Raw genomic sequence first — 26,860 nt, 5'->3', positions numbered from 1 at the left:
TCAAGAGCTAAATAAATGGCTTGAGTCATCGAAGTTTCTGGTAGTTTGTTGGGTAGTGAACACGATACACTATCGCATTTAGACAAAAAGTCAAACTTCTTTTTATTAACTGTATCCCCAGTACTTAGTGCCTGGCACATCGTAGATGCACCATGAACATTTGTTGAATGTATTAATAAAGGTATAAGTGGTTTTAACATTCTATTGAGGGAAACAGGAAAAAGATAAATCAGTAAACTAATAAAATAAGTATAAAATTGGGTAAGTACTATGGGAGAACTGAACAGTAGCTGAGGTAGAGGGCAAGAATGAAGGTAGAAGGGAGACCCTCCATGGGCTCACCGTGTCTTTCAGAATGAAAGCTAAAATCCTGATGGTAATCTCTAAGGCCATCCCTGACCGGGCCATTACCTCACTGACCTCATCTGCTGCCACTTTTGCTGCCTCTGGGATCCAACTACCTGGCCCCCCTGCTGTTTTCCCACTACTCCAAGCACACTTCCACCTCAGGTCCTGGAATGTTCTTCCCTGAGACACTCACCATTCACTCCCTTTCTTCCTTCGAATCTCTGCTCAGGTATCCCCTCTTTGGGCAAGGCCCCTCTGACCACCCAGAATTCCCTAACCTCCAACCCTGCTTTATTTTCCTCCATAGGAAAGGAATTTTGTCTTGCTTAATTTAACCTTAGGACAATATTGTCTTAGCCTAGAAATTCAGCTCGTGGATACAAAAATCCTCTAGGAGCCATAACTTCCTGTCAATCCTAAAATTTAATAAGGCAAATGTTTGGCTTCGAGCCATACTGGGAATAAGGTAAGGCCTTTTTAAAAAGCCACGATGCCCAGGTGAGGGTTGAATTGCTCACTGAGAACTCTACGGATACGCTCATGGCAAAGCTGGGAATACCTACCTACACTTACCCTCTCGGTCATATACTTCAAAGTCTGCCGGGGCATTCTAATCCGTATTGTCATTTGCTTTGTGTCACATTCCTAGGAGGTAGGCAGGGCAGGTTTTACCATCCTCTGTTTACAGATGAAGATAATGAAGGTCACAGAGCTCAACTGGGCCACCCAGGGCCACAGACATATGAAGTGGTAGAACTAGAATTTAAATCTTGGTTGGTCTGACTCCAAGTGTAGTATTTGTTTAACTTTTTTTTTTTTTTTTTTTTTTTTTTTTTAACTGTTTCTCCATTCTGGGTTCTGACCTGGTGACCTTGAATCATAAAGATGCAGGGCCTGTCTCGAGCTGCTCTGTATGGAAGGCATCTTTTCTCTAAAGAGTGTGAGCTCCCTGCCAAACAGCAGAGGTGCTTCATGGGCTTTCAGAGCAGCCATTCTAGAGCCTCCTTCATTGCTTTCTGATCTCCCACAGCCCTGTGTTTGAGGGTCAGGAAAGGAGAATACCCTTGGATTGTTTTATCTCCTGACCACCCCGAGGCTGGCTGGACTATAAGAGGTGAGGAAAGACAAGATGGGTGAGCAGCTGCTTTCAGCTGAAAACCAGAAAGAAATCCCAGTCTTGTTGTTTTATTTTGGTTTAAAAAGTCGTGTGACAATGGAAACATTTTCCTGGTTGTCCTCTCCTCTCTGCCCATGTTGACAGAAGACGGACTTGCTAATTCTGGCTGGGGTTTTTCCCTGCCTGGGCTGTTTTTCTCTTTTATCTTCATCAATTGAAGAGGGCTGCTGTGTCTTTCAAACTGTCGGAAGGTATCTGTATTTTTTTTTTCTTTCACATAATTCTGTAGGTCTTTTCCCAGATATGTATTTTTCTCTCTAACTTCTAACTTGCTGAAATTTCCGCCCATGTGACTTCCAGCGTGAGTTACCAGAAACCACAAGAGAGAGAGAGAGCGTGCAAGCCCCAAAGCGAGCGACATGTCCCTTTGGGGAGCAGTCCCTCTGCACCCCAGAGTGAGGAGGACGCAGGGGTCGGAGGTGGCTACAGGGCAGGCAGAGGAGGCACCTGTAGGGGGTGGTGGGCTGGTGGCCCAGGAGAAGTCAGGAAGGGAGCCCAGCTGGTGACAAGAGAGCCCAGAGGTGCCTGGGGCTGAGTGTGAGAGCCCGGAAGATTTCAGCCATGCCTCACAGCTCCGACAGCAGTGACTCCAGCTTCAGCCGCTCTCCTCCCCCTGGCAAACAGGTAGAGTCCCCCTTTTCCTCTCTCCTACCTTCTGATTCTCCTGGGGGATGGAAAGAGACCCAGGCTTCCTTGTCCTGCCCAGGGAGCTGGGGATGGAGGAAGTGGCTCGTGGCACGGGCACTCTGTTAGACCTAAGACATGGAATTTGCTACTAAGCTGTGCATATTGGCAGAGATCCTCCTCCTTCCACCTATTCTGCCAAAGTCCGTTTTTCTCTCCATTTTCCAAGGCTGCCTATCACCTCTGCCTCACTGAGGTTGCCACCCTAAAAAGCTTTCTAGGAAGCAAAGAGGGGGATGAACATCAAAGAACACAGAGAAAAGAGTCTACTGTTCTCCAAGGCTGTAGAAAAGTGAGAGGAGTTTTCAAGTGGGCTGCTGGCATACAGCTCAAATCCTAGATATGTAGTTTCCCAGGAGACAGCCAATAGGGAAAGAGAGAAAACGGGTCAGGGAAAAGTAAAAAAAAAAAAAAAAAGAATAAGAGGAGGAGGAGGAGGAGGAGGAGGAAGAGGAGGAGGAGGAGAAACCCAGGCTAGCATAGAAGGATCTCTCTGCTGGGGCACTGCCTCTGTTGCTAGCACAGCCAGCAAGGGGCGATGCTAGAGGTCCAGCCAATACCTCTTTCCCTGTGGCTTCTGGACAGGAGCAAGGAAATGAATGAGGAGGTGGCTCTGGAAATTTGTTGGAAGACATTTGCTGGTAGTTCATCTTAGCCCTGGGGAAACCAGAGAGACTGAGATAGGGATGATGGGAGCATTTGGAGTCTAGATTGTGACTTCCAAGTCCAAAGGTTTTAGCTTGAGGATTACCAAAAAAGGAGTGCCCTGCCCATCTCACAGCTTCTAGGGTTTTGTTTTGCACCACACTCTTGACATCCCTTGCTATAGGAAGTCCTCCTTTTTCTCATCCAACATGTATCCGTGGGTTAAAATGTTCTCCACCTTCATCTTTTAAAAACTGCATTCTTTCCTTAGCACAGGTATCCAGGAGGGCTTTCAAAATGCTGAAGCCAAAATAAAAGTATATAAATATCGCATAGGGCATGTATCCTAAGCCTCTAGTAACGGAGCAGCAGGCTGGGATGAGTCTGGATGGAGACCTCTAGAAGGCACAGAATCCAGTCCTCTGCTCAAGATGGTATCAGAGTGGCTCTGACTGCCTGGAAGTTTGTACTCTTCTTAGGAAGGAAATTACTCATGGCTTCCATGGCAACTTGGTGCCCCATCCCCCTTAGAGGAAGAGCACTTCCTTCGTATCTATGCCAATGACCTCCTACCACAATGGCCTGAAAGTATTGGATATGTTGGTGAGCCCAGTACTCAGTAAGCCCAAAGCTTTGCCCTTGGATCTGTGCCCCTCTAGCCTGTGGGGGATGTGGGAGGGAACAGGGCATGAGTTGCCAAGACTCCTACACCTATGCTGCAGCATCTGGGGGGGAACTGGAGCTAACCTCTCTGCCCAGGCACAGGACATGACCATCTCTGGGTGTAATTAGAGAACACCCAAAGATCCCCTTATCCTACCAAGCACCCATCTACTACCCATCACAGCCAGGTCACCTCCACCTTTAACGTTCTTTTTGGCATTGATGTGCCAGGCATTGTGTTGGGGCCATGGGGAATGTCACAGTGGCTGAGCACAATGGAGGGAAAGAGGAGGCAGATCTCGGATGCGCCTCAGCTCAGGAATGCAGCAGAAGACCACATGGGGTGCAGTGGGGGAAGGGTCTTGGAAAGGCATCGGGCTCAGCACCAGAAGATGTAGCACTCTCAGATGACCGGCAGTCCTTGGGCACACTCTTAGAGCCTCAGTTTCCTCACATATAAAATGGAAATGATGATATCAACTTCACAGCATTAGGGAATTAAACAAGAGCATCTCTGAAAGAACACTTGCACAGAGGTTGGCATACAGTAGGCGCTCAACAAAGTTTGAGAAAAAGAAAACAGCTAAAAGAGCAGCAAGAACAGGCTAAAGGCCAAAAAGTGAGAGGGCAAGGGTGGAGCAGCCCTACAGAGGAGAGGTGATAAAACACACTTCATCGCCTTAACCTTTTTTTTTTTTTTTTTTTTTTTTTGCCAAATACAGCTCTATTAAGGCCTCAAGTTCTCTTGCCTTTTTCCTGTAGCTTTTGGTCCAAAAAGTCAGAGACCTGGGGATGTGTAACCAGGCATGGAGAAGAGCTCTCCTTCGGGTGCAGGCTTTTGGTAAATAGGGGGATGGAGGGGTTGTGCAGAGACGAAGGCATGGAAGGATGGCTGGACGGATACCATACACCACCAGAGCCTGCTTTCGCTCAGAAGGGAGGAGCAGACCCGTGTAATCCTTTCTGTCTCTGCTTCCCAGGACTCATCTGATGATGTGAGAAGAGTTCAGAGGAGGGAGAAAAATCGTATTGCTGCCCAGAAGAGCCGACAGAGGCAGACACAGAAGGCCGACACCCTGCATCTGGTAAGTGTTCAGATCAGCCTTCATCCTTGTGAGCTTTAGGCTTTGCCCTCCACCATCTGGGAACCCTTGGACCATAGTTTTGATTCTGCTTGCATGGGGTTGTGTATGTGGGGCAGGTTAGTGGAGGGTGAGGGCTGTGGGGTGAGGTGGGGAAGGGAAGCTCTCCTGCGAGTGCTTTAAGAAGGCTCTGTAGGCCGGGCATGGTGGTTCACACCTGTAATCCACTTTGGGAGGCCAAGGTGGGTGGATCACCTAAGGTCAGGAGTTTGAGACCAGCCTGGCCAACATGGTGAAAGCATGTCTCTACTAAAAATACAAAAAATTAGCCAGGTGTGGTGATGCGTGCCTGTAATCCCAGCTACTCGGGAGGCTGAGGCAGGAAAATCACTTGAACAGGCAGAGGTTGCAGTGAGCCGAGATCGCACCATTACACTCAAGCCTGGGTGACAAGACTGAAACTTCATCTCAAAAAAAAACCAGAAGGCTCTGTAGCAGGGAATGGGCCAGGAGGCTGAACAGAGAAATGGGCCTTTCTACCCCAGGAGGGCTCAAGGTGTAGGTGAGTTGAGTGTGGGAAGCCCAGAGGCCGAGCTGAAGGCAGAACCACTTGCTCAGGGATGGGGCAGCCAGAGAGTGCTCCATGGTGCTCCATCCTTCATGAGAAGGATGAAGAAAGGAGAAGGCAGAGCTGTACTGGGAAACAATTTAGAAGGTATCAAGTGCTTTGGGGGTGGCCCATTATCTCGCAGTGCAAGGACCACATGTAGTCACATCCCTTGGCAGACACCCAAATGCCCCTGCATTTGACACAAGGAGGTCCACAGGGCACTGCACTGGATTCCTCTTTTCAGAGCATTATTAAAGTCTTATTTTGAAATTTCTGTCTTTAATGCTACCCCAAGGGGTCTATGAAACATTCTATTTCAAGTGCACTTATCTGGGATGATCACCATCCTAGTTGAGTTGCCTCTAGTTCCAAATTTTTCTAGAGAAAGCGTTGACGTCTGGCTTGAGCAGTCCGGGGCCTTGAGCAGTGCTGGACTGCAGTTCCACCAGTGGCTAGGGCCCTAGATGGTGTTTCTAGGTTCTGGCTGTGCCCCTCATAAAGTACTGCTTTCTCCTCATTGCTCATGCCTTACCACCTTACCTCTCTTCACTCTGCCCCCAGTATGGTTCTTGTTCAACCAACTCTTCACTAGTTCCTTTCTCTCCATCCCCTCATCCCCTTCCCTAGCAATTCTACCTTCCTACCCTTCCTCCAGAAACATTCCCTTACCTCTAAGAGCCTAGCAATTCCTTTCCATGGAAAAAGTGCAATTGGCACCAAAAATGAATAAGCTTGTATTTATTTGGAAGATTAGCATGATAATCAGCCAGTTAGAATAACTGTGTTAACCGTATCAAGAATAGGTAAGTAAGATGTAGTTTTAGGGGAAAGAATGCATCTTTTAGCTTTGTAAGAAACAGAGCAGACTGCACCAACAGCTCTGATTGGGTGCTTGCGTTTTATTTGAAATGTATTCAGCATACCCTCCATTGCACACTAACATCAAGTTCACAACTATTTGTTAACTTTTTGGAAAGAAAGAATGAACAGAAAGTCTGTACTAACTGTGCTCAATAGTCCGAACGTCAAGTTGTTGGTGGCTCTGCTGTTTGTATGTTCTCCGTGATTTCATTGTGTCCCCACATTCTGGTTTACCATCTTAAGCTTGAACATCTATGATCCTTACCTCTTTCTCTATCAGAGTCTAATTCTGATTCAGTATTCTTTAGAGCAAGCAAACAGACCAATCAAAATTTAAAAGGATAAAATCTTCCTTGTGTACAAGTAGACAGTGTCCTGAGACTGACAAACTGCTGTAAGCTTTGTAAGTGTGTACTTGTTTTCTTAAGTGGAGAGTGAGTATAGTTCAGCAGCTTGGCAGTCAGAACAGGGATTGAATCCCAGCCCTGCTGCCTATCTGTGTGACAGAGATATTTTTGGCCTCCCTTGGGCTTGGTTTCCTTATCCAGAAAGTGGAAAATGACGGTAACTACCCTACACAGGTCGTGCATTTAAAGAGCCCAACACAATGCCTGTCATTCATAAATACACAAACATTTAAGTATAATAAAGGTAATAATAATTATTATAAGAAGCAAGATAAATAATCACAAATCATACACACATACACATTACATATATAAACATATATCCATTTTATGTATATTTAATCACAGAAGCTAAGGGTTGAAAGGCTTTAAAGTTCAGACATAAGCTTGATGCTTCAGACTTCTCTGCTATACCTCCAGCCAATGGTCCCCTTGTATGTCTGGTCACTTCTAGGGTTAGAGATCTTCCTGTCTTCTAATTTATGAACAGAAGAGTCTTCCCTATGTTAAGCTGCACCCTGGCCTCCCTATAAATTCAACTTACTGGTCTTAATGCAACCCCTTGTGGACATATTAATGGGGTGACACAGATGTGTCTTTGCTGTGGCAAGGCTTTCAACACTGACTCAGCTCTCTCCCTCTCCAAGACAAAGGTCAGAGCCCAAAGAGTCAGCTCATCTAATTTTACAAGTCATGTGACATTAGGATAATCTCTAGAGCTTGAGAGTTCACAGAGCCCCAAGTCATATAATCAGCATATCCATAGCCACACCCCAGCCTCAGTCCCTAGGATGTTCCCATCTTCCCCACATCTGAACACAGATTCCTCCCCCACTGCTTTCTTTTGAACACTACAGCATCGTCTTTACCTTTTGCCTGATGAGTGGGTCACAGCAGAGTTGACGCAGCAAGCCTGCGGACTGCCGCCAATGCAACTTATGTTTCTTGGCTTCAGGTAGAAGCTTTTGGCAGTGTGTTCAATCTGCCACCATCAAATAGGAGGTTTAGCTGTGGTTTGAAATCTTCCTTTCCTCCGAGATGGCAATCACCCATCTTCTCCATCCATTATCCTCTTAATTATGTCTGAGATTCAGGTGAAAAGTCTTCTGGTTTACCACCAGTGTCAGGGTTCAGTGTGTGGTTTGCCCTTGACTCCTATCCATGCTTGGTTCCACATGCTGGGATTGTTCTCTGGCCCTCAGACATGGTCATAGGACTCGCCTACCAGTGCTTTACAGATGAGGGTTTGGGAACTACTGAGAGTACCATATCAAACAAGGACCACATTCCTATTAGGGTTCTAGCTTCGTATACACTGGGATGTTATCTTAGTTTCAACTGCTGTCACTATTATCAACCTTAAAATACTGAAACAATTATCTTGTTCCTCTAGTGAGAGTATGGGATGCTTACTATTCAACATTTCAGTATCTGTCCTATAAATAGCTGGCACCAAGACATTGTACACTGATTGCTTTAAAAATTGACAGAGTAGGGAGAGAGCCTCTTTTTATGATTGTGTTATAAATCCCTGGCCTTGACTATCTCTGACATAAAATGGATCAGGTGATTCCTTTCGTAATTGTGACATCAATGAACAATCTAATTCTGTTTTAATTCTCCTTTCGTTGAGCATCTCACGCAAGCACCCATTGCACTTAGTTCCTTTTCTCCTGCAGACAACTATAGGGTTCATTACATATAGTACAGGCGCTGATTAAAAATGAGAAAGGCATAACTTGACCAGTTAGTTTCTAAAAGATATCAATAGCTAATAAATGGATCTAAGATAATCAGCTGAAAAATTTTTTAAAATAATAAGAGAATGCAGTCAGCTTCTAAAATTAAAACAAATGTAATAACGTTCCTATATGCAAAACATAACCAATTAGGAAATTAATGGAAGGAAAGGTCCCGTTTATAATACCAATGACAGCAACAAATGGAAGGAAGGAATAATTTAACAAAAATTATGAAGAGTATCCTAAATGACTTTTAAAAGATTCAAATAATTGTAAAGATATACCTATGTAAAGTTAGCAATTTTCTTTAAATTAATTGATAAATTTAATGTGATTCCAATAAAAACCCAATAGGGTTTTCTGGGAGTTGGGCAAGAACTGGATTAGCTATTCTTAGTTTCCAGTGAAAAAAAATCATATGACAATTGCCAGGAAAATTCTGAAGAATAAGGGTAATGAAAAAAGATTAACTGACCAACATATTAAAGTGAAACACAAATACAGAAATCAAAACAATGTGGAAAAGACAGAACATTGAACAGGATAGAATATGGAAACAGACCCAAAAACAAATCCAGATTTTAAGACCCAAATACATATTTCAACTCCTAAGACACAAGTATAAATACAAAATGGGCTGGGCACGGTGGCTCACGCCTGTAATCTCAGCACTTTGGGAGGCTGAGGCTGGTGGATCACTTGAAGTCAGGAGTTCAAGGCCAGCCTGGTTAACATGGTGAAACCCTGTCTCTACTAAAAAATTTACAAAAATTAGCTGGGTATAGTGGCAGATGCCTGTAATCCCAGCTGCTCTGGAGGCTGAGACAGGAGAATCACTTGAATTTAGGAGGCAGAGGTTGCCGTGAGCCGAGATAGCACCACTGCACTCCAGCCTGGGTGACAGAGTGAGACTCCATTTCAAAATAAATAAATTAATTAATACAAAATGACCAGGATGGCATTTCAAACCAATAAGAGAAAGCTGAATTATTCAACAGAGTTGAGACAATTGGCTAATCACTTGGGGGGGGAGGGGAAGCTGAATCCTTCATTTCTTATACAACACACATACACACAGATTAAATGTTAAATTTTTTTTAAAAAGGAAGCTAAAGAAACTTGAAAAGACAATTAACCATTAACAATCTATCTTGGAATGAATAATTATTTTCTAAATAAAACTTAAAACCCTGAAGCCGTAAAGGAAAAGATTGATATACATTAATTTTATTAATAAAAAGTAAAAGTTGCTATATAGATCAAAATACTGTATGCAAAATCGAAGGCAAATGACAAACTGAAGAAAAATATCTGTCTAACACATATGACCAAAAAAGGTATGTTTACTTACTATATGAGAGAGCTCTTATGAATAGGAAATGATTAACAACCCAAAAGAAAAATGAACAATGACTATGAATAGGTAATTTACAGAAAAGAGAACTAAGTGGCAAATAAATGTGTGAAAAGATGGTAGACCTTATTTAGTTAGGAAAATGCCAATTAAAGCAGCAGTGAGGCTGGCAAAGGTGAAACGTGTTGTTGATACAGTGTTGCCAAGGCAATGGAGAAGCAGGCACCATCACACACAGCTAGTAGTAGAGCCTGCATAACCCCGGCAGGGGGCAATTTGCCCACGTCCATCTAAATTGTAGGTGCACATACCCTGTGACTCAGCAATTTGACATCCAGGGGTATATTCACAAACAAATCCATAGATCATACAGTTCTGTACATGTAAAGATAATCATTGCTGCATTGTTTCTTATAGGAAAGACTGAATACAAGCTAAAAAAAAAAATTCATCAATAAAGGATTCAAGAAGTCATTGTCCTTTCTGTGGAATATCGTAGAGATGTGAAAATAATGAGTTACATCTGAATGTGCTAATCTGGAAAGATTATCAAGTTTCTGTACTTTTAAGTTAAAAAGGTATAAATATAGTCCATTGTTTGCTCCCATTAGTTTTTTAATTTAATGTTATTTATTTATTTGTTTGTTTGTTTGTTTTTAGAGACAGGGTCTCGCTATGTTGCCCAGGCTGATCTCGAACTCCTGAGCTCAAGCGATCTGCCCACGTTGGCCTCCCAAAGTGTTGGGATTACAGGTGTGAGCCACAGCGCCCAGCCCCTTCTGTGTTTTTAATAAAAAGAAAAAGGTACATATATGCATAAGTATAAATGCAAACATTTTCAAATAGATTATAAAACATTGTTAATGATATTTATTTCTGAAAAGTAGGACTAAAGATCTAAAGGAAGAGGGAGATACTTTGCATTCTTTACCTTTTATACAGTGTGGGATTTTTTATCATGTGCTTTTATCTTTGTAATATAGATATCAAAATTCTCAACATTGATCATTACCACACATGCATTAGGATGATTTCTTTTCTAATTCTGACATCAAATATTTAATAATCTTCCATCATGACATGGAAGAGTATTCAATCTTGACATTATCTTTTGAACATCATACATAAGTATCTCAGCCCTTGGGAGAACCAACTGTCGGTTGGGATTTGAGTGATTCTAAGGTCCACATACTATGTGATAAAAGATGGTGAATCCGTTTCCTTTGTGTAGCCATCCTGGTTGGTTGGTAGTGGCTATCTGGTGCCAATGCTATATGATAAAAGATGGTGAATCCGTTTCCTTTGTGTAGCCATCCTGGTTGGTTGGTAGTGGCTATCTGGTGCTGTACAGCTGGAAGGATTTCAAGTCAAAGACCAGGATCAATAGAAAAGACAGCTGAGGTTAATTACGAAGCTTTGTTCATGAAAAGGCTAAAATTAGCAGAGTTGCCGGGAGCAGTGGCAAATAGCAATGTTAGCCCTGAGCGGAGCTGTTGACAAGTCAAATCTGGCCTGGTGGATGGAGCTGAAAGCAAGTGAGAGTAACAGCCAAGTTTGAAAGCTCGAGATTTAGGTACTCTTTTAGAATGAAGTGGGCCAGGTGCTTCCCTGGGGCTGCCTCCTGAAGGAGTCTCACACCTGTTTAAGAAAAAAGAGAGGTTTACAGGTTCCAGGGCTGTGCTTTGTCATATGTGACAGAAAAGTAATGAGTAAAAATTATGCATTAAATGAAACTTTGAGCTAACACGGTGAGAAATACAGTATTTACAATTGGAGGAATATCAAGTAATGGAGGAAAAGATATTAGGGTAGCACTATTGTTCTTGGCCTTCTGAGGAGGCAGAGAAGGATGCTTACAGTCCTATATCACTCCTGGAATTATTTTGCTCTCTCTGGGAGACCATGCCATGAAGTTTGCTGGCACAGATAAGTCACAGGTCAGGAATGTTCAGGCTAGTTCCACCCTTAAAAAGTTCAATGTAGAATCAGTGAACTATTTATGGAAAGAGATGCGACCCTTCTGTCTCCATTGCTATGAAATTCTTTTAAGAAAAAACCATGTTAATTGAACAAATGACTACGTATTAACGACTGTGCTTTAGGTGCTCTCCCTGCAGCATCTCATTTAATCTGCATAAAAGCCGTATTTTATAATTCCTTGTACTAAGTAACTTGACGGAGATGACACAGCTTGGGACTAGGACTGTCTGACTTCAGAACCCATTTTCCTAACCATTAAGTTTTACTGTCTCTTTATTCAAACTCTGATGCAGATGTATTCATCTTCCCTAACCTATATTTTCCTTGAATCTCTTCATGAATTTATTTTTTTGTTTTTTAAGCAACAGCCTCCAAAATCTACACTATCCCCCAGCCATCATCAGGCCTGGTCAAGAAAGTAAGGACATGTTTACTTTCAATACAGTATATCAATTGTACAATTGATATCATATATGTCATATATATAATGATATCGATATAGATAGGTACTATATATAGATAGGTATAATTGGCATATCAAATGATACAATATATCAACTGAAACCTTTTCTAACATCTTTCACAGGAATTACCTTTGACACAACAGAGTTTGAAGAAAAAATAATTTACAAAGATGTTTAGTTCATCATCTGTGAATAGTAAATACTTTTTCAATGCTATAAAACTTGACAGGTGGCTTACAATAGAAGATGAAGCATATTATGATATATTCATACAATAAAAAAATTATGCTGGCACTAAAAATGATTATGTAGATCTGTATTTATCAACATAGAGAGATGTCAGTGACATAGCATTAAGTGAAAAAGGCAAATTACAAAGAGCATGCAAAGTATAACCCTTTCATGTAAAATGTGTGGGTTTTGGGCATGGTTGCATGCATAAAGAGGTGTCTGGAAAGATAGTCTCCAAAATGCTAATAGCAGTTATGAGTAGTTGAGTTTGGGTAGTTCATCTTATTCTTGGTACTTTTCTCTCTTTTTTATTATAACGAATAGGTGCCATTTTAAAAATCAGAATTTAAAAAATTAGGCTATTTTAGGGAGGGAAAACACGTCAAGGAATCCACCACCCCTAACTGCTTGTCTTACTGATGACAGGTCAGTGTGGCTACTTTTGGGAGGCATATTGGAAATTGGGAGTCCAGCTCCATGCTGGTCTTAATGCTGTAAAGAATGACTATTTGGGAGGCCGAGGTGGGTGGATCACGAGGTCAGGAGATCAAGACCATGCTGGCCAACACGGTGAAACCCGTCTCTATTAAAATGCAAAAAATTAGCTGGGCGTGGTGGCAGCGCCTGTAGTCCCAGCTATGCGGGAGGCTGAGGCAGGAAAAGGGCACGAACCTGGGAGGCGGAGCTTGCAGTGAGCTGAGATCCCGCCATTGCACTCCAGCCTGGGCAACAGAGTGAGACTCCATCTCAAAAAAAAAAGAATAACTGTCTACATAGAATGATGGTCCTAGGTCACAAACTGACAGCTGCCTGTTCAGCAGACGTCTTGATGGAGCTATTCTCAGCAGCACCCAGACTTCCTTCTCTTGAGCAGAATGGGAGAGTCTCCCCAGAGTGCCCCTGCGCAAGTTTCTCAGAGGTTTTCTTAGTCTCCTCTGTTGAACTCAGTCTAGTCCTCTGCTTCCTAGGAGGAGTGGGTGGGGTCCACAGTACAAAGTCGCCTTCAGACTGTGAGATATCTGTAGAGGGTTCCACCATGGGTTCACATGATGGCTTGTGGAGTGAATAACAATCCTAATAGTCATACTACCTTGTTGATAAAATTTCAGAATTAAGTGGGAACTCAGAGATCTTCTAGGGTGACCTGCCATGTTTCCAATGAGGAAATGGATGACACTCAAGAGCCCAAACCTCTTGCCTTCCCACCAGTCTGCTTTTGTTTCATGCCACTTTGCTGAACAGAGCTTTACTAGGCAGGTGTTTACATAAGGCCTTTTGCTAAGGTGGGCCAAGAAGCAGGCGATTAACCAGAACACTTGAACTGTCCAGGCACTCATCAGCTCCAAAACATATGGCTACACAACAAGAGACCAGAAAAAGAGTGAGTCTAAGCTTGACAGTGGCCGAAGTGGAAATGTTTCTTTGTTTAAAAGAGATTTTAAAGTTGCAATCCAAAATTTAAAAGGGCAGTGGCATATTGGGGAAAACATTTGCATCAAAATAAATAAATGAAGGTTTAATATTTATGCTACAGAAAGAAAATCTTATAAAGCAAAACATCAGGACTCCAACAGACAAGTGGGCAGAGGCTATGAACAGAAAGCTTACATAATATTTTTCCTACCAAAATGAAAATACCCTAATTTCCGATTCTGATTATGAAAACAATACACACTAAGGCAAGGTTTCTCAACCCCAGTGGAATTAACACTTCGAGTTCGATAATTCTTTGTTGTTGGGGGTTGTCCTGTGCCTTGTAAAATATAAAATTTACCCACAAGATGCCAGTAGAACGCCCCCTCATCCTGCTTAGTTTGACAACCAAAAATATTTCCAGAACTTGCTAAATGTCCCTGAAAAGGCAAAATCAGTCCTAGTTAAGAATGCTACACTAAGGAGACAGACACATGGAAGGTTGTTCTTTCTCCTTAATACCTGACAACTTGTAACATTAACATGAAATTAAGAAGCCTTCATAAAGCCAACTGGCAACAAGTAAATTATTTAAAATTATAACACCTAAATGCCAGTGAGGCTGTAGCAAAATGGATAGAAGCATATGCTACTGGTGACATTGTATATTTGACATGACCCTTTTTCAGTAACACTTCTCAGGATTGGGAAGATTCCTTCGCCTCATTCATCTTGTTCCTAGGAATTTATCCAAGGAAATCATTGAACAGAGACAAAACCCAGTGTGCATCAAGATGTTCATCTCAGCATTATTTTTAATAGTGACAATTTGATAGCAACCAAGATGTCCAACATTAGAAGACCACTTTAAGTAAATTGTGGATCATCAATTTGATGATGTGGTCATTAAAATTTATGTTGACTATGTAGATGTGATAAAGTTATGACAGAAAGCAAAATTCAAATTGTATGTGTACTGTGAATGGAATTTTGTAAAAATAAGTATGCATGTTTGTTCAAAAAGATGAGACAGCCAAGTGGGATGGTTCATGCCTGTAATCCCAACATATAGGGAGGCCAAGGCAGGAGGATGACTTGAGACCAAGCTGGGCAACATAGTGAGATCCTGTCTCTATAAAAAAATAAAAATAATTAGCAGGGCATAGTAGCTTGCACCCAGCTACTCTGGAGGCTGAGGTGGGAGGATCGTTTGAGCCCAGGAGGTTGAGGCTGCAGTGAGCGCTGCACTCTGGACTGGGTGATAGAGTGAGACCCCATCTCAAAAAAAAAAGGATGAGATCGCAATGTGTGTACATGAAAACAGCTGTGTTAAGGGACTAGGATCGTGGGTGTTTTTAACTTTTAAAAAATATTTTTAATGTAGTTATGCTGTATTTTTTTATTTTTAAAGAAACAGAAGAAAATGGCCAGAGAGCTGAAGGAACTCTGGAGGACATCAAGTACAAGGACAGGGAGGATATTATTGAGCTCGAATTTGGGGATCAGGTTTTGTTAGGAGACCTTATAATTTATACCCCAAAAAGCAATACTTTGAGAGTGGAAGATGGAACTTGTAAATATTACACCAAGACAACAGGTGTACCAGTAAATGTCTGGTCACCCTAGACAGGGAAACCAAGAAACATGACATGGAGCTCTCATGAAAACTCAGAAGAAGTGAGAAAGTTCAGAGTCAAGCAGAGGCGACTGGGTTCCTATGACCAAAATGTGATTTCCTGCAACTGAGGACCCTGTAACTAAAATAGGGTACTCAGCTGGCATAAGAATATGTCTTATCATTAAGAGAGTAGTGTGACACAGAAAATTATAAAAAGCAAAGGCCATATTATCAGTACTAGAGCTGAGATCAGCAGAAGTGATTCATCTACTCAACAAATATTTATCAGCCAGGTACAGTTTGTTCTAGGCACTGAGAATATTGCAGGGACAGGACAGATTGAGTCTCTGATTTCACGAACCTTATAGTCAGTTGGAAGTCAGGCTGGAAAACAAACAAATAAACACACTAATCACATGACGTGTAAAGTGCTTCAAAGAAGATGAAATCATGCAATGTGGAAAGTGTCTAAGGGAGGAGATTGGGGCAGCGATCAGGGGAGGCCTTCCTGAAGCCCTGGCGTTTGAGATCAAAGGTGAATCAAAGAGGAGATTGGAAAGATCTGGGAAGAGGGTGATCTCAGCCTAAAGAGCCTTGAGACCAAGCTGCGAGGCCAGGCAAAGGTCAGAAAAGTGCCTGGTAGGGCGGAGACCAAGTTCAAGACCATAAGGGAGTGAGGAGGAGCTCAGTAATAACAGCAATTGTGGGGCTGAGCACAGTGGCTCACACCTGTAATCCCAGCACTTTGGGAGGCCAAGTTGGGTGGATTGTTTGAGGCCAGGAGCTCGAGACCAGCCTGAGCAACATAGCGTAACTCCATCTCTACAAAAAAAAATTTTTTTTAAATATCCAGGCATGCACCTGTTGGTCCCAGCTTCTTAGGGAGGCTGAGGCGGGAGGTTTGCTTGAGTCCAAGAGGTCGAGGTTGCAGCGAGCTGTGATAGCGCCACTGCACTCCAGCACGGGCAACAGGGCAAGATCCTGTCTATAAAATAAAATAAAATAAAATAAAATAAAATAAAATAAAAAAGGCAATTGTGCTGCTAGGAGCAGGAACTGGATGGGGCATGTGGTGGGGACCCAACTAATTCAAACCCTGCCTGGGGGGATTTCTCTGAACCTAAACTCTGATCATAAGGCGAGAATCAAGAGCACCTCACTGGGCTGTTTGACAGTTTAATTGAGAGGGCAAATGTAAGAACAAAGCAATATTGTCTTTTTTTTTTTTACACTGTTCCTTTGTTTAATGCAGAGAGTCCGGCCTTTTCCTAGAAATAATCGGATATGTTATCCTACATGAACACAGACGTTCTTCTTTCTGGTTGCTTATAAACTCTTTAAGGATATCAGTTGTTTCAGGGGGTTGGCCTTTCACAACTGGTCAAGTCTCCTTTGTTGGGTATGAATGGGGAGGGTAAAATTTGAACTACGGAAATGACATGACGAAGTTCTTAAAATGGTTGTAATTCTGCCACTCCCACCCTATTGGTTCAGTTTGGGGAATAAACGGAGGTTTGACTTAGGCCTTTTGAAAAAATGAATCTCTTGGATTCATTTGGAAGTATTCCAGAGTTACAAAGTAGAAGCTGTTAAAGTGTTTGAGTGGTATGTTAATCACTCTCTAGGAGTTCTCATGGATGTCACAAATTTACTCAGTTGACCCTTCTTCATAGGCACATCTCAGATTTTGGAAAATTATTCCAGATTATAAGTCAGTCAAGCAACGTGATTTGATCGAAGACTTACTCTGTGGCAGGCACTGTCCTTGTCACTGAGGACAAAACAGTGAAGACAGTAATAGCTCCTGCCCTCACAGAGCTCAGCAATGTAAAGGGTAAGGAAACAGTTAAAGTTATAATTAATGAAACATGAATAGATCCCTGAGCTCTTGCCTTTCCATTATGTGAATGAACTGTGCTGGACTATTTAGAATTGTTTTCATCAATTTAAGAATATAATAGTAGTGTGCTTAAATGGATATTTTGTTTTAGAAAATTTTTTAAACTAGAAATAGTCTCCCAACTCTTTAAATTTTTAAATATTATACTATCAATGATAAAATAAATTAAAATATGTAAAAATATAGCACAAATGTAATAAAATCAAACGCTACATAGTTATGTCATATTATTATTATTTTGAGACAAAGTTTCACTCTTTCCCCAGGCTGGAGTGCAGTGGTGCAATCATGGCTCACTGCAGCCTCCACCTCCCAGGCACAAATGATCCTCCCACCTTGGCCTCCCAAAGAGCTGGGACTACAGATGTGTGCCACTGTGCTTAGCTAACTTTTAAATTTTTTGTAAAGATTGGGTATCACTATGTTGCCCAGGCTGGTCTCAAACTTCTGGGCTCAAATGACCCTCCTGCCAAAGAAGCCTCCCAAAGTGCTAGGATTACAGCAACTGCACCTGGCCTTATGTTATTTTTAAAAGGAATCCACTATGAATATGATTTGCTGCACATTAGGCTCACTTAGGAAGTATTTTTAAAGTCTTGATGCTTGCAACCACTCCAAAACAATTAAATTGGAACCTCTGGGGGTCTGGCATCCAGGAATCCAGGCTGTTTAAGACTCTCGGGTGCTGGCAGTGTGCACAGCCAGGGTTGAGAATCAGAAGCAGTGCATTTGCAGCCTATCAGGTCTGTACCTGAACGTGTGGAGTGAGTAGAATGTGTGGAGTGAGCAGAATGTGTGGAGTGAGTGTGGGGCAATTATGTGGGTAAGTACCCAGATACTCTGTCAGATACAGTGGCCTGATGGCTTAAAACAAAACAAACTATTCAAACCCTTGCTTTGATGGCAGTTATTATTTGTTTTGTTGTTTGGTTTTGAACATTGATAACCTTGCTAGTGGTAACCTTTGGAACCTAAAGCATCAGTATCAGCCAAGATTGCATGCATTCAGAGACAAGTGATAGACCAGCCATCAAATACAGGAATCAACAAATCATGGCCTACTTTTCATGTAACAAGAAGTTCAAAAGTGGAGAGACCAGGCTAGAGCAAGGAAGAACCAAGCTCCTTCTCTCTGAGCAGCCATCCTCAGTATGAGGCTTTCACTGTCTAGACTGTGAGATGGGTGCCAAGCCTCTGGGCATCAGTCTATGTTAAGGGAAGGAGGCCTTTGTCCTTATGAGCAGGCTGTGCCTTTTTAGTAGGAAAGGAAGTTCTGCCTCCACCTCCTTCCCACCCATCAGGTACTTCTGCTTATGTATCTTTGGTCAGAGTTCTGTCACACAGCTACCCCTAGCTACAAGGTCAGCTGGATTTCTTTTGTTTTTTGTTTTTTGTTTTTAGCAATTCTGTTCCCAGTTTTCCTAGAGGAAGGCAAGGGAGAAGGGGTTTGGGATGGACGCTGAATGAACCAACCTATAGTTATTTAGCATTTGAGGGCAATGAAATCATAGTCTTGAAAACCAAGGACCAGGCAATAGCCTTTTAACCCTGTGACTAGACAGGCCCCTGAGGGCATGGCTGATGTGGCCAAACATCTGTTAATGACAAAGTTGCTTATGGCCCTAGAGTTTCAGCTCTAAGATATGAAAGTGAAGTTTCCTCCAGAATCACACACGTGTATTATTCAGCGCAAAGATCTGTGGTTTGGTGATTCCTCTTCTCCTTTCATAAGGTGAGAGGCAGTAGTTGGGGTGGATTTCCCCAGGAATGGTGGGAGACGTGGGCCTAGATGCTCCCCCCGCTTGGGAAGAGTCATACTTTTCAGTCGGAAGCCTGCTCCAGGAATGGCAGGCTCCACCCTCTGCATGTGACGTACAGGGGCTGGTAACTGAGGGAGCCTGAACATATATCTGGGTGTGAGGGATAAACTTCGAATGCCACTTAAGTGTGGGTGGGAGCCAAAAGGTCACTCTGCCAATAAATGACTCCATGTCCTGTTGAGGAGAAAATACACAGGGACTATTTTCACCCTTCTGGAAATTGTGATTAGAAAATGCAAGGAGAAGGTCAAGACACTAAACTGGAGCTGACAGGGAGGAAGCCTCCGCCCTGCTCAGAGTGTCTGGAGAGTCCCGGCCAGAGCCCAGCTAGGAAATGCTAGCGTTGTCCTTGGTCTTCGCTCCTAATGGCTCCCTGTGGGTGAGGGAACTGCCTGGGGATTCCCCATTGTTGAAGCACCCTTTGAGTGACCCCCACCTAAGCCCCTCCAGCAGGGGATTTCCCAGAATGTTCCCACACCCCCAGGAAGTCTCTTCCTTAGCCACCCCCAAGCTGCTTGTGGTTCATGATAGAGGTAGGTGGCATCAAGTGACCCCACAGGTGAGGGATTTGCCTGAGGTGGGAAAAGAGGAAAGATAAAACTGGAAAGCCAACTGGGCTGAGGAGTTATCTCACAGGAGAGAACTGTCAAACAGTATAACGTTTAAACAGACTTTAAAGGCAAGAGAGGAGGGAGGGCACAGACTCTGAAGCCAGAGTGCCTCAATTCAAGCACCAGTGCTGCAACTTCCAAGCTGCATGACCGTGAGCCAGTTACTTAACTTCTCTGTTCCTCAGTTTTTCATCTTCTGTAAAACGGAGATAATATTATCTACCACACAAGTTTGTTGAAAATATCAAATGTAATGATAACCGTAAAATACTTAAAAGAGTGATTGGTACATGGAAGTATTCAATAAAAGTTATTGGCCAGGCATAGGTGGTTCACGCCTGTAATCCCAGAACTTTGGGAGGCTGAGGCGGGCATATCACTTGAGATCACAAGTTCAAAACCAGCCTGGCCAACATGGTGAAACCCTGTCTCTACTAGAAATACAAAAAATTAGCTGGGTGTGTTGGCAGGTACCTGTAACCCCAGCTACTCAGAAGACTGAGGTAGTGAGAATTGCTTGAACCAGGGAGGCAGAGGTTGCAGTGAGCTGAGATTGCACCACTGCACTCCCAATCAGGGCAACAGAGATTCTGTCTCAAAAAATAAATAAACAAATAAATGTTAGTTAAGTTAAGCTGGGCTATTTTTAAAAAAAAAAAAAAAATTTGGTTTCTATCCACCTTTCTCATATAAATTGAGCCAGGTTACACCTTAGACCTATTAGATCAGAATCAGGCATCAGGATTGCTAAAGCTCCCCAGGGGACCCCAGTGTGTGGATGGAGTGGAGAATCATTATTTTGGTCCAGTCTTTCTGTTTTAAAGTGAGGCAACTGGAGCTGAATAGGGAAATCGAGTCACTGAGGGTCAGACCCGGGCCCAAGCTCCCTATTCCCATTTGCTGCTGATGGAGCTCACCATGGTCAAGAGTTCAGGACCTGGCTCTGCATCTGGAGGAAGGTCTGGCCTCGAGTCAGCCCTTGTCCAGGGTATCTGGCCAGGTGGCCCCCTCTCCATGCAGCCCAGGAGGCAGACGGTCAGCTCTATGATTGGAAGAATGTGAGCGACTCAGGGATCTTGTGTTGTGTTGTGTGTGGGTCACCAAAACTGAGACCCAGCTTTCTCCTGGAAGACCACAGAGCAGCCAAGGCCTTTTTTTTTTTTTTTTTTTTTTTTTTTGAGATAGAGTCTTGCTCGATTGCCCAGGCTGAACTGCAATGGTGCGATCCTGGCTCACTGCAACCTCCACCTCCCAGGTTCAAGTGATTCTCCTGCTTCAGCCTCCCCAGTTGGTGGGATTACAGGCATGTGCCACCACACCCGGCTAATTTTTGTATTTTTTGTAGAGATAGGGTTTCACCATGCTGATCAGGCTGGTCTTGAACTCCTAACCTCAAGAGATCTGCCCACCTCAGCCTCCCACAGTGCTGGGATTGCAGGCGTGAGCCACTGCACCTGGCCAACTTTCTAGTGTTCTCAGGAGACCTTTGCCCACTCACGTCTCCAGTCTCTCGGGGGAAGCAGTCTGTGACAGAAGGAACACAGGGCCCCGAGCCAAGCCCTGCTCTGCCCCTCCCTGGCCAGCAATGAGTCTTTGCATCAAACACTCAAAGTTTCTGAACTTCTGAGAAAACAAGTGTCTTGAGGCGAATCCTACAGCACAGCTGCCACCAGTCTGTGGTCATTTTGGAGGGTATGTGGTGTAGGTTTGTCCCAGGGTCTCAGTTGTCCTCATCTGTAGAGTGGGGATAATAACAGCTGACCTTCCCTATCCCACACAGAGCGTTATTGTGAGGAGTCTGATGGACCTGGATGAATTCTGAATAGGAGAAAGATGGGTACGTGGATGCCCAAATGCAGGCTCACCCCCGCCCCTCTCTGTAGCAGAAGACATGCATATGGGAGAGGCTGCATTTCCTCCCCGCCTCACTGTGCTGTAGGTGTCCAGCCCTCCTTGTTAGGGAATGTCACTGTTGTACCTCTGGATAAACAGCTGCTCCCACGCCACCTTTGCCAGTTGTCCCTTCAGTTGGGTGAGCCCTTTCCAGGGCATGATGCCCCAAGGAGGGCCAGAGTGGACTGGGCAATAGCGGGGACATGGAGGGACAAGGCCCCAGATCAGCCACTTCCTCCTGCAAGGGAAGTCAAACTCTTTCTCTCACAAGTGTCAGGCTGGCTGCACGGTCCCTGGGCTGGCAGGGCGGGTTTCTTGGGGGCCCTGGCAGGAAGCAGTCTTGCTTCCCAAGGTAAAGACGAGTTTCTTATCACTGGCGGTGGTTTTTTGGTTAGAGGCAGCAGGCAGCGGTTACAGACTTTGCCTAGAGCAAGCCAGGGATCTGCAAGCCAGGGAGGGGGAGGCAGATGAGAGAGCTAGAGTGAGCTCAGCAGAGCTTGCTTAGGGAGGAAGGACCCGCTGTCACTTCCCGAAAGCTGGGCCAGCCTCTAGGCGGGGAGAAGGTCAGAGCGGCCCTCCCTTCTACCTCGGGGTTTGCCCAGGCTCTTCAGAGCACAGAATTTACAGTAAATGTTGTCACCAGTGGAAACTCTCAGAGGGGGCGAAGAAAAGGGCTAGAGGAAGGAGCCAGGACTCCCGGCCCCCAGTTCCCGTCTTACCAACACCCCCTAGTCTCTTCATGTTGCTTTATCTTACCTTTCGGTAAAGAGGGGATGCCCTCCTTCTGGGATGTGCCAGGAAATACCCAAATGGTAAAATGAATGAGCCAGCCACACCTTGCAGAAGGCAGGGCTGTGAGTCCATCATCATGTCTCTTGGTAACTCCTCTGCCCCGTTTTAGAGGGGCTTCCTTTGTACTGACCTTGGCACACTTTCTAGCTCAGAGTCCCATTCAAGAAATGCCAGGCTGAGGCTGAGCATGCGTGTGTCTGTCCTTCACAGATGCTGGAACCTGGCTTGATGAGCAAGGCTGTGGTTGGTATATGCTTCTCTGCCATTTAATAAAGACCACCACCCCCCCCGGCCAGGATGTGGGGTTTGAGATGATTGACAATATAACCAATTAACCTCGTTAGCTTACAGCTCATGCCCTTGATGGATTCATTAGGGCAAATTTGATTTTATTATTTTATTTTTTGAGAGAGGACCTCACTCCGTCACTGAGGCTGGAGTACAGTAGCACGATCATGGCTCACTGCAGCCTCCAACCCCTGGTGCTCCATGCTAATTTTCTTCTCTTTTTATTTTTGTAGATACTGGGTCTCAATAATGTTGCACAGGCTGGTCTTAAACTGCCGGGCTCTCAGGAAGTAGAGGTTGCAGTGAGCTGAGATCGCACCATTGCACTCCAGCCTGGGAGACACAGCGAGACTGTCTCAAAACATCAAAATAAAAAAACAAAAAACTGCTGGGCTCAAGCGATCCTTTCACCTCGGCCTCCCAAAGTGCTGGGATTATAGGTGTGAGCCACTGCACCCAGCCTATTTAGGGCAAATTTTAAATGTCAAGTTATCTTACATCTGCTCACCACCCACCCTATTTTTGAGTTACCTTCTTCGTGCCAGCAGATGATGTCATAAGTCTGTCAGTCAACAAACATCTGAGTTCATATTATGTGTCAGGCATCGAGCCAGGCATTAACAAATAGGCATTTAATAAGTGCTTGAATAATTAAAAGAAATTTAAAATAACATTTAACTAGTGCTCTCCAACTTGCCTGATCATTAGAATGACCTGTGGCACTACTTAAAAATCCAAATTTCCCTCCCTAGTAGTCTAGTGGCTAGGATTTAAAAAATAAAATTATTATTTTTTTTTATTCAGATCTGTGGCCAGGCATGGTGGCTCACGCCTGTAATCCCAGCACTTTGGAAGGCCAAGGTGGGCAGATCCCCTGAGGTCAGGAGTTCCAGACCAGCCTAGCCCACATGGTGAAACCTCGTCTATACTAAATATACAAAAACTAGCCAGGCATGGTGGCCCCCGCCTGCAATCCCAGCAACTCGGGAGACTGAGGCAGGAGAATTGCTTGAACCTGGGAGGCAGAGGTTGCAGTGAGCCAAGATCGCACTACTGCACTCCAACCTGGATGACAGAGTGAGACTCTGTCTCACACACACAAAAAAAAAAAAAAAAAAAAAAAAAAAAATCAGATCTGCAGACTTCACTTCCTGAATCCCAAAACCACTGATTCACATTCCTAGATTTTAGGTTGGGCCTGAAATTCTATTCTTAACAAGCCTTCAAATTAATTCTCATGATATGGCAAGGGAAATACTGACCTAACCCAAATAGATCCAGAAAGGTAAGACCTGGTCTCCAAATATCAGGTTGCCTTTTGAACTGAAATGTTTTTTTATTTGCATCTCCAATGACATTTGCCTTTCCTCTGTGGTTACCAATACTTAGCAGAGAAAGTCTGTTTGGTTGAGTCGAATAATATAAATCTTAAAATTATAACGGAATTGCAATCTCCTGGGCTTTCTGAAGATGGGATTCCTTTTCAGTAAATGCTAATTACCAGATTGCAATTGTTGATTAATTAATGATGTGATCAGAAATCAGCACTTCTTAACAGGCATTTTTCTGATTAGCATGTATTTGATGGTTCCCCCAAGCAACAGGGAAAAGAGTGTCCGGGAAAAGAGAGAAGCTCACAGGCTTGGGACACCCCCAGAGTACTGTCGGGCTGCTCTCTGGTAGGCTGGACAGGGTGGAACAGAACTTTGTGGCAGACTTTGACCATTTGGTATTTATTTATTTTATTTTTATTTTTATTTTTGAGATGGAGTCTTGCTCTGTCACCTAGACTGGAGTGCAGTGGCATGATCTCGGCTCACTGCAGCCTCTGCCTCCTGGGTTCCAGCAATTCTCTTGCCTCAGTCTCCTGGGTAGCTGGGATTACAGGCGTGCGCCACCACGCCTGGCTGATTTTTTTTTTTTTTTTTTTTTTTTTTTTTTTTTGTATTTTTAGAGACAGGGTTTCACCATGTTGGCCAGGCTGGTCTCGAACTCCTAATTTCAGGTGATCCCCCTGCCCCCGCCTCCCAAAATGCTAGGATTACAGGCGTGAGCCACCACACCTAGCCCCATTTAGTATTTATAAAGACCCTGAGCATTCTAGAATCTGGGTGCAGTAGACAAGTATCCAGTGACTTTATTTGTAAGATGAAATGCAGACACTGGGAGCTTTTGGAGAACACGTGGCATAACAGAGTGGAAAAGAGTGAAACTGGTGTAAGACGTTCTCACGAACGACTTTCCATTTCCTTAGGCTCTGGCCTGCCAGTTGCTTTCCCTTGCTATATTCCCGCCACCTCCCACGCACAGACACCCTCACAGAGACCCTTGCATGCGTGCACGCAGAGGAGCACACTCACACACCCCTCTATCAGGTTGAACCAAGTGAAATTGCTTTTTTGGGGGCGGGGAGAGATGGAGTCTGGCTGTATTGCCTAGGCTGGAGTGAAGTGGCTGGATCTTGGCTCACTGCAACCTCCGCCTCTCTGGTTCAAGCAATTCTCCTGCTTCAGCCTCCCAAGTAGCTGGGACTACAGGTGCACCGCCACACCCAGCTAATTTCTGTTTTTGTGTTTTAGTAGAGATAGGATTTCACCATGTTGCGAGGCTGGTCTCTAACTCCTAAGCTGAGGCAATCCGACCTCCTCGGCCTCCCAGAGTGCTAGGATTACAGGCGTGAGCCACCGCCCCCGGCCTGAAATTGCTATTCCTATAGGTCACAACAGACAAATAGCAGCAGCTTCACATGGTTCAACCTCATATCTATGTGTACACACGCACACCCACCCATGTGCTTATGTAAATGCGCCCATACTCACCTACAAACATATATACACTTGTGCACACAGTCACACGTGCAGGAAAATTCTCTGGTGCCCTTCTCCATGACTGTGCTAGTGAACAACTAATCTGGCCCCTCCTGCGTCCCTCCGCACCCCACCCGCCTTGCCACCTTCCCCAACATTAACCTCCGGTGCTGATCCCCACCCCTACAGGAGAGCGAAGACCTGGAGAAACAGAACGCGGCTCTGCGCAAGGAGATCAAGCAGCTCACGGAGGAACTGAAGTACTTCACGTCGGTGCTGAACAGCCACGAGCCCCTGTGCTCCGTGCTAGCCGCCAGCACGCCCTCGCCCCCCGAGGTGGTGTACAGCGCCCACGGCTTCCACCAGCCTCATGTCAGCTCCCCACGCTTCCAGCCCTGAGCTTCCGATGCGGGGAGAACAGAGCCTCGGGAGGGGCACAAAGACTGTGGCAGCGCTGCGCCCATCCCGCAGAGGAACCTGTCGACCTGGAGACCCAGAGACAGAGGCCTGGACAAGGAGTGAACACGGGAACTGTCACGACTGGAAGGGCGTAAAGCCTCCCAGCAGTGCCGCAGCGTTTCGGGGGGCGTGTGCTGGACCCCACCACTGTGGGTTGCAGGCCCAATGCAGAAGAGTATCAAGCAAGATGCTCAAGTCCCATGGCACAGAGCAAGGCGGGCAGGGAAGGGTTATTTTTCTAAATAAATGCTTCAAAAGAAACCAGTCTGGCAAGGCAGTTTCTCTCTTTCACCCTGTCCCTTGACACTCTAAATTCTGCGATGTTGGGACCTTCTTTGTTTTTTGGACTCTAGTACCCTCAAAGAGCTCTAGGGACTCCACTAATAGCTCCTCTTTTCCATGGTTTGTTGAAGTACTTGGGAAGCTTTCAATTCCATCCTCTAAATGTCTCCTTCTTCTTCTTCTTCTCCTTCTCTCCTCCTCCTCCTCCTCCTCCTCCTCCTCCTCCTCCTCCTCTTCTTCTTCTTCTTCTTCTTCTTCTTCTTCTTCTTCTTCTTCTTCTTCTTCTTCTTCTTCTTCCTCTTCCTTCTCTTCCTCCTCTTCCTCCTCTTCTCTTCTCCTTCTCCTCCTCCTCCTCCTCATTCTTCTTCTTGACAGAATTTCTCAGCTCTTGGCTCAGGCTGCAGTGCAGTGGCATGATCTCCGCTCACTGCAACCTCCGACTCCCAGGTTCAAGAGACCGTCTTGCTTCAGCTTCCCTAGCAGCTGAGACTACAGGCACGCACCATGGCGCCCAGCTAATTTTGTATTTTTAGTAAAGACAAGGTTTCACCATGTTGGCCAGGCTGGTCTCAAACTCTTGACCTGAAGTGATCCACCTGCCTGGGCCTCCAAAGTGCTGGGATTATAGGCATGAGCCACCGTGCCTGGCCTAGGTGTCTTCTGGATTGTCCTTCCGTGCTCCCCTCACTGTGACTTCCTGCCTTCCATTCTTCACTGCTTTCTAGCCCA

The 26,860-nt window shown here is 44.5% G+C and overlaps 3 protein-coding genes across 3 annotated transcripts in view; 1 reads left to right on the top strand and 2 right to left on the bottom strand.

Annotated features, from left to right (window-relative positions):
• The window catches only part of ACYP1 (acylphosphatase 1), an 820,450-nt gene that overhangs the window by 477,955 nt on the left and 315,635 nt on the right, over positions 1-26,860 (bottom strand). The window lies entirely within an intron of this gene.
• Positions 1-26,860, bottom strand: part of TMED10 (transmembrane p24 trafficking protein 10) — a 553,877-nt gene that overhangs the window by 399,907 nt on the left and 127,110 nt on the right. The gene's annotated exons all lie outside the window — the stretch shown is intronic.
• BATF (basic leucine zipper ATF-like transcription factor) lies at positions 1,829-26,110 on the top strand. The gene is made up of 3 exons (XM_050798922.1): positions 1,829-2,149; positions 4,498-4,602; positions 25,580-26,110. The coding sequence occupies exons 1-3, from the start codon at positions 2,087-2,089 to the stop codon at positions 25,787-25,789; spliced, it is 378 nt and encodes a 125-aa protein (XP_050654879.1). The 5' UTR covers positions 1,829-2,086; the 3' UTR covers positions 25,790-26,110.

This window comes from Macaca thibetana, chromosome 7 (genome assembly GCF_024542745.1).
Source record: "Macaca thibetana thibetana isolate TM-01 chromosome 7, ASM2454274v1, whole genome shotgun sequence".
Taxonomy (NCBI): domain Eukaryota; kingdom Metazoa; phylum Chordata; class Mammalia; order Primates; family Cercopithecidae; genus Macaca; species Macaca thibetana.
The sequence above is the reverse complement of the archived record's forward strand: the minus strand, read 5'-3'. Positions and strand labels throughout refer to the sequence as shown.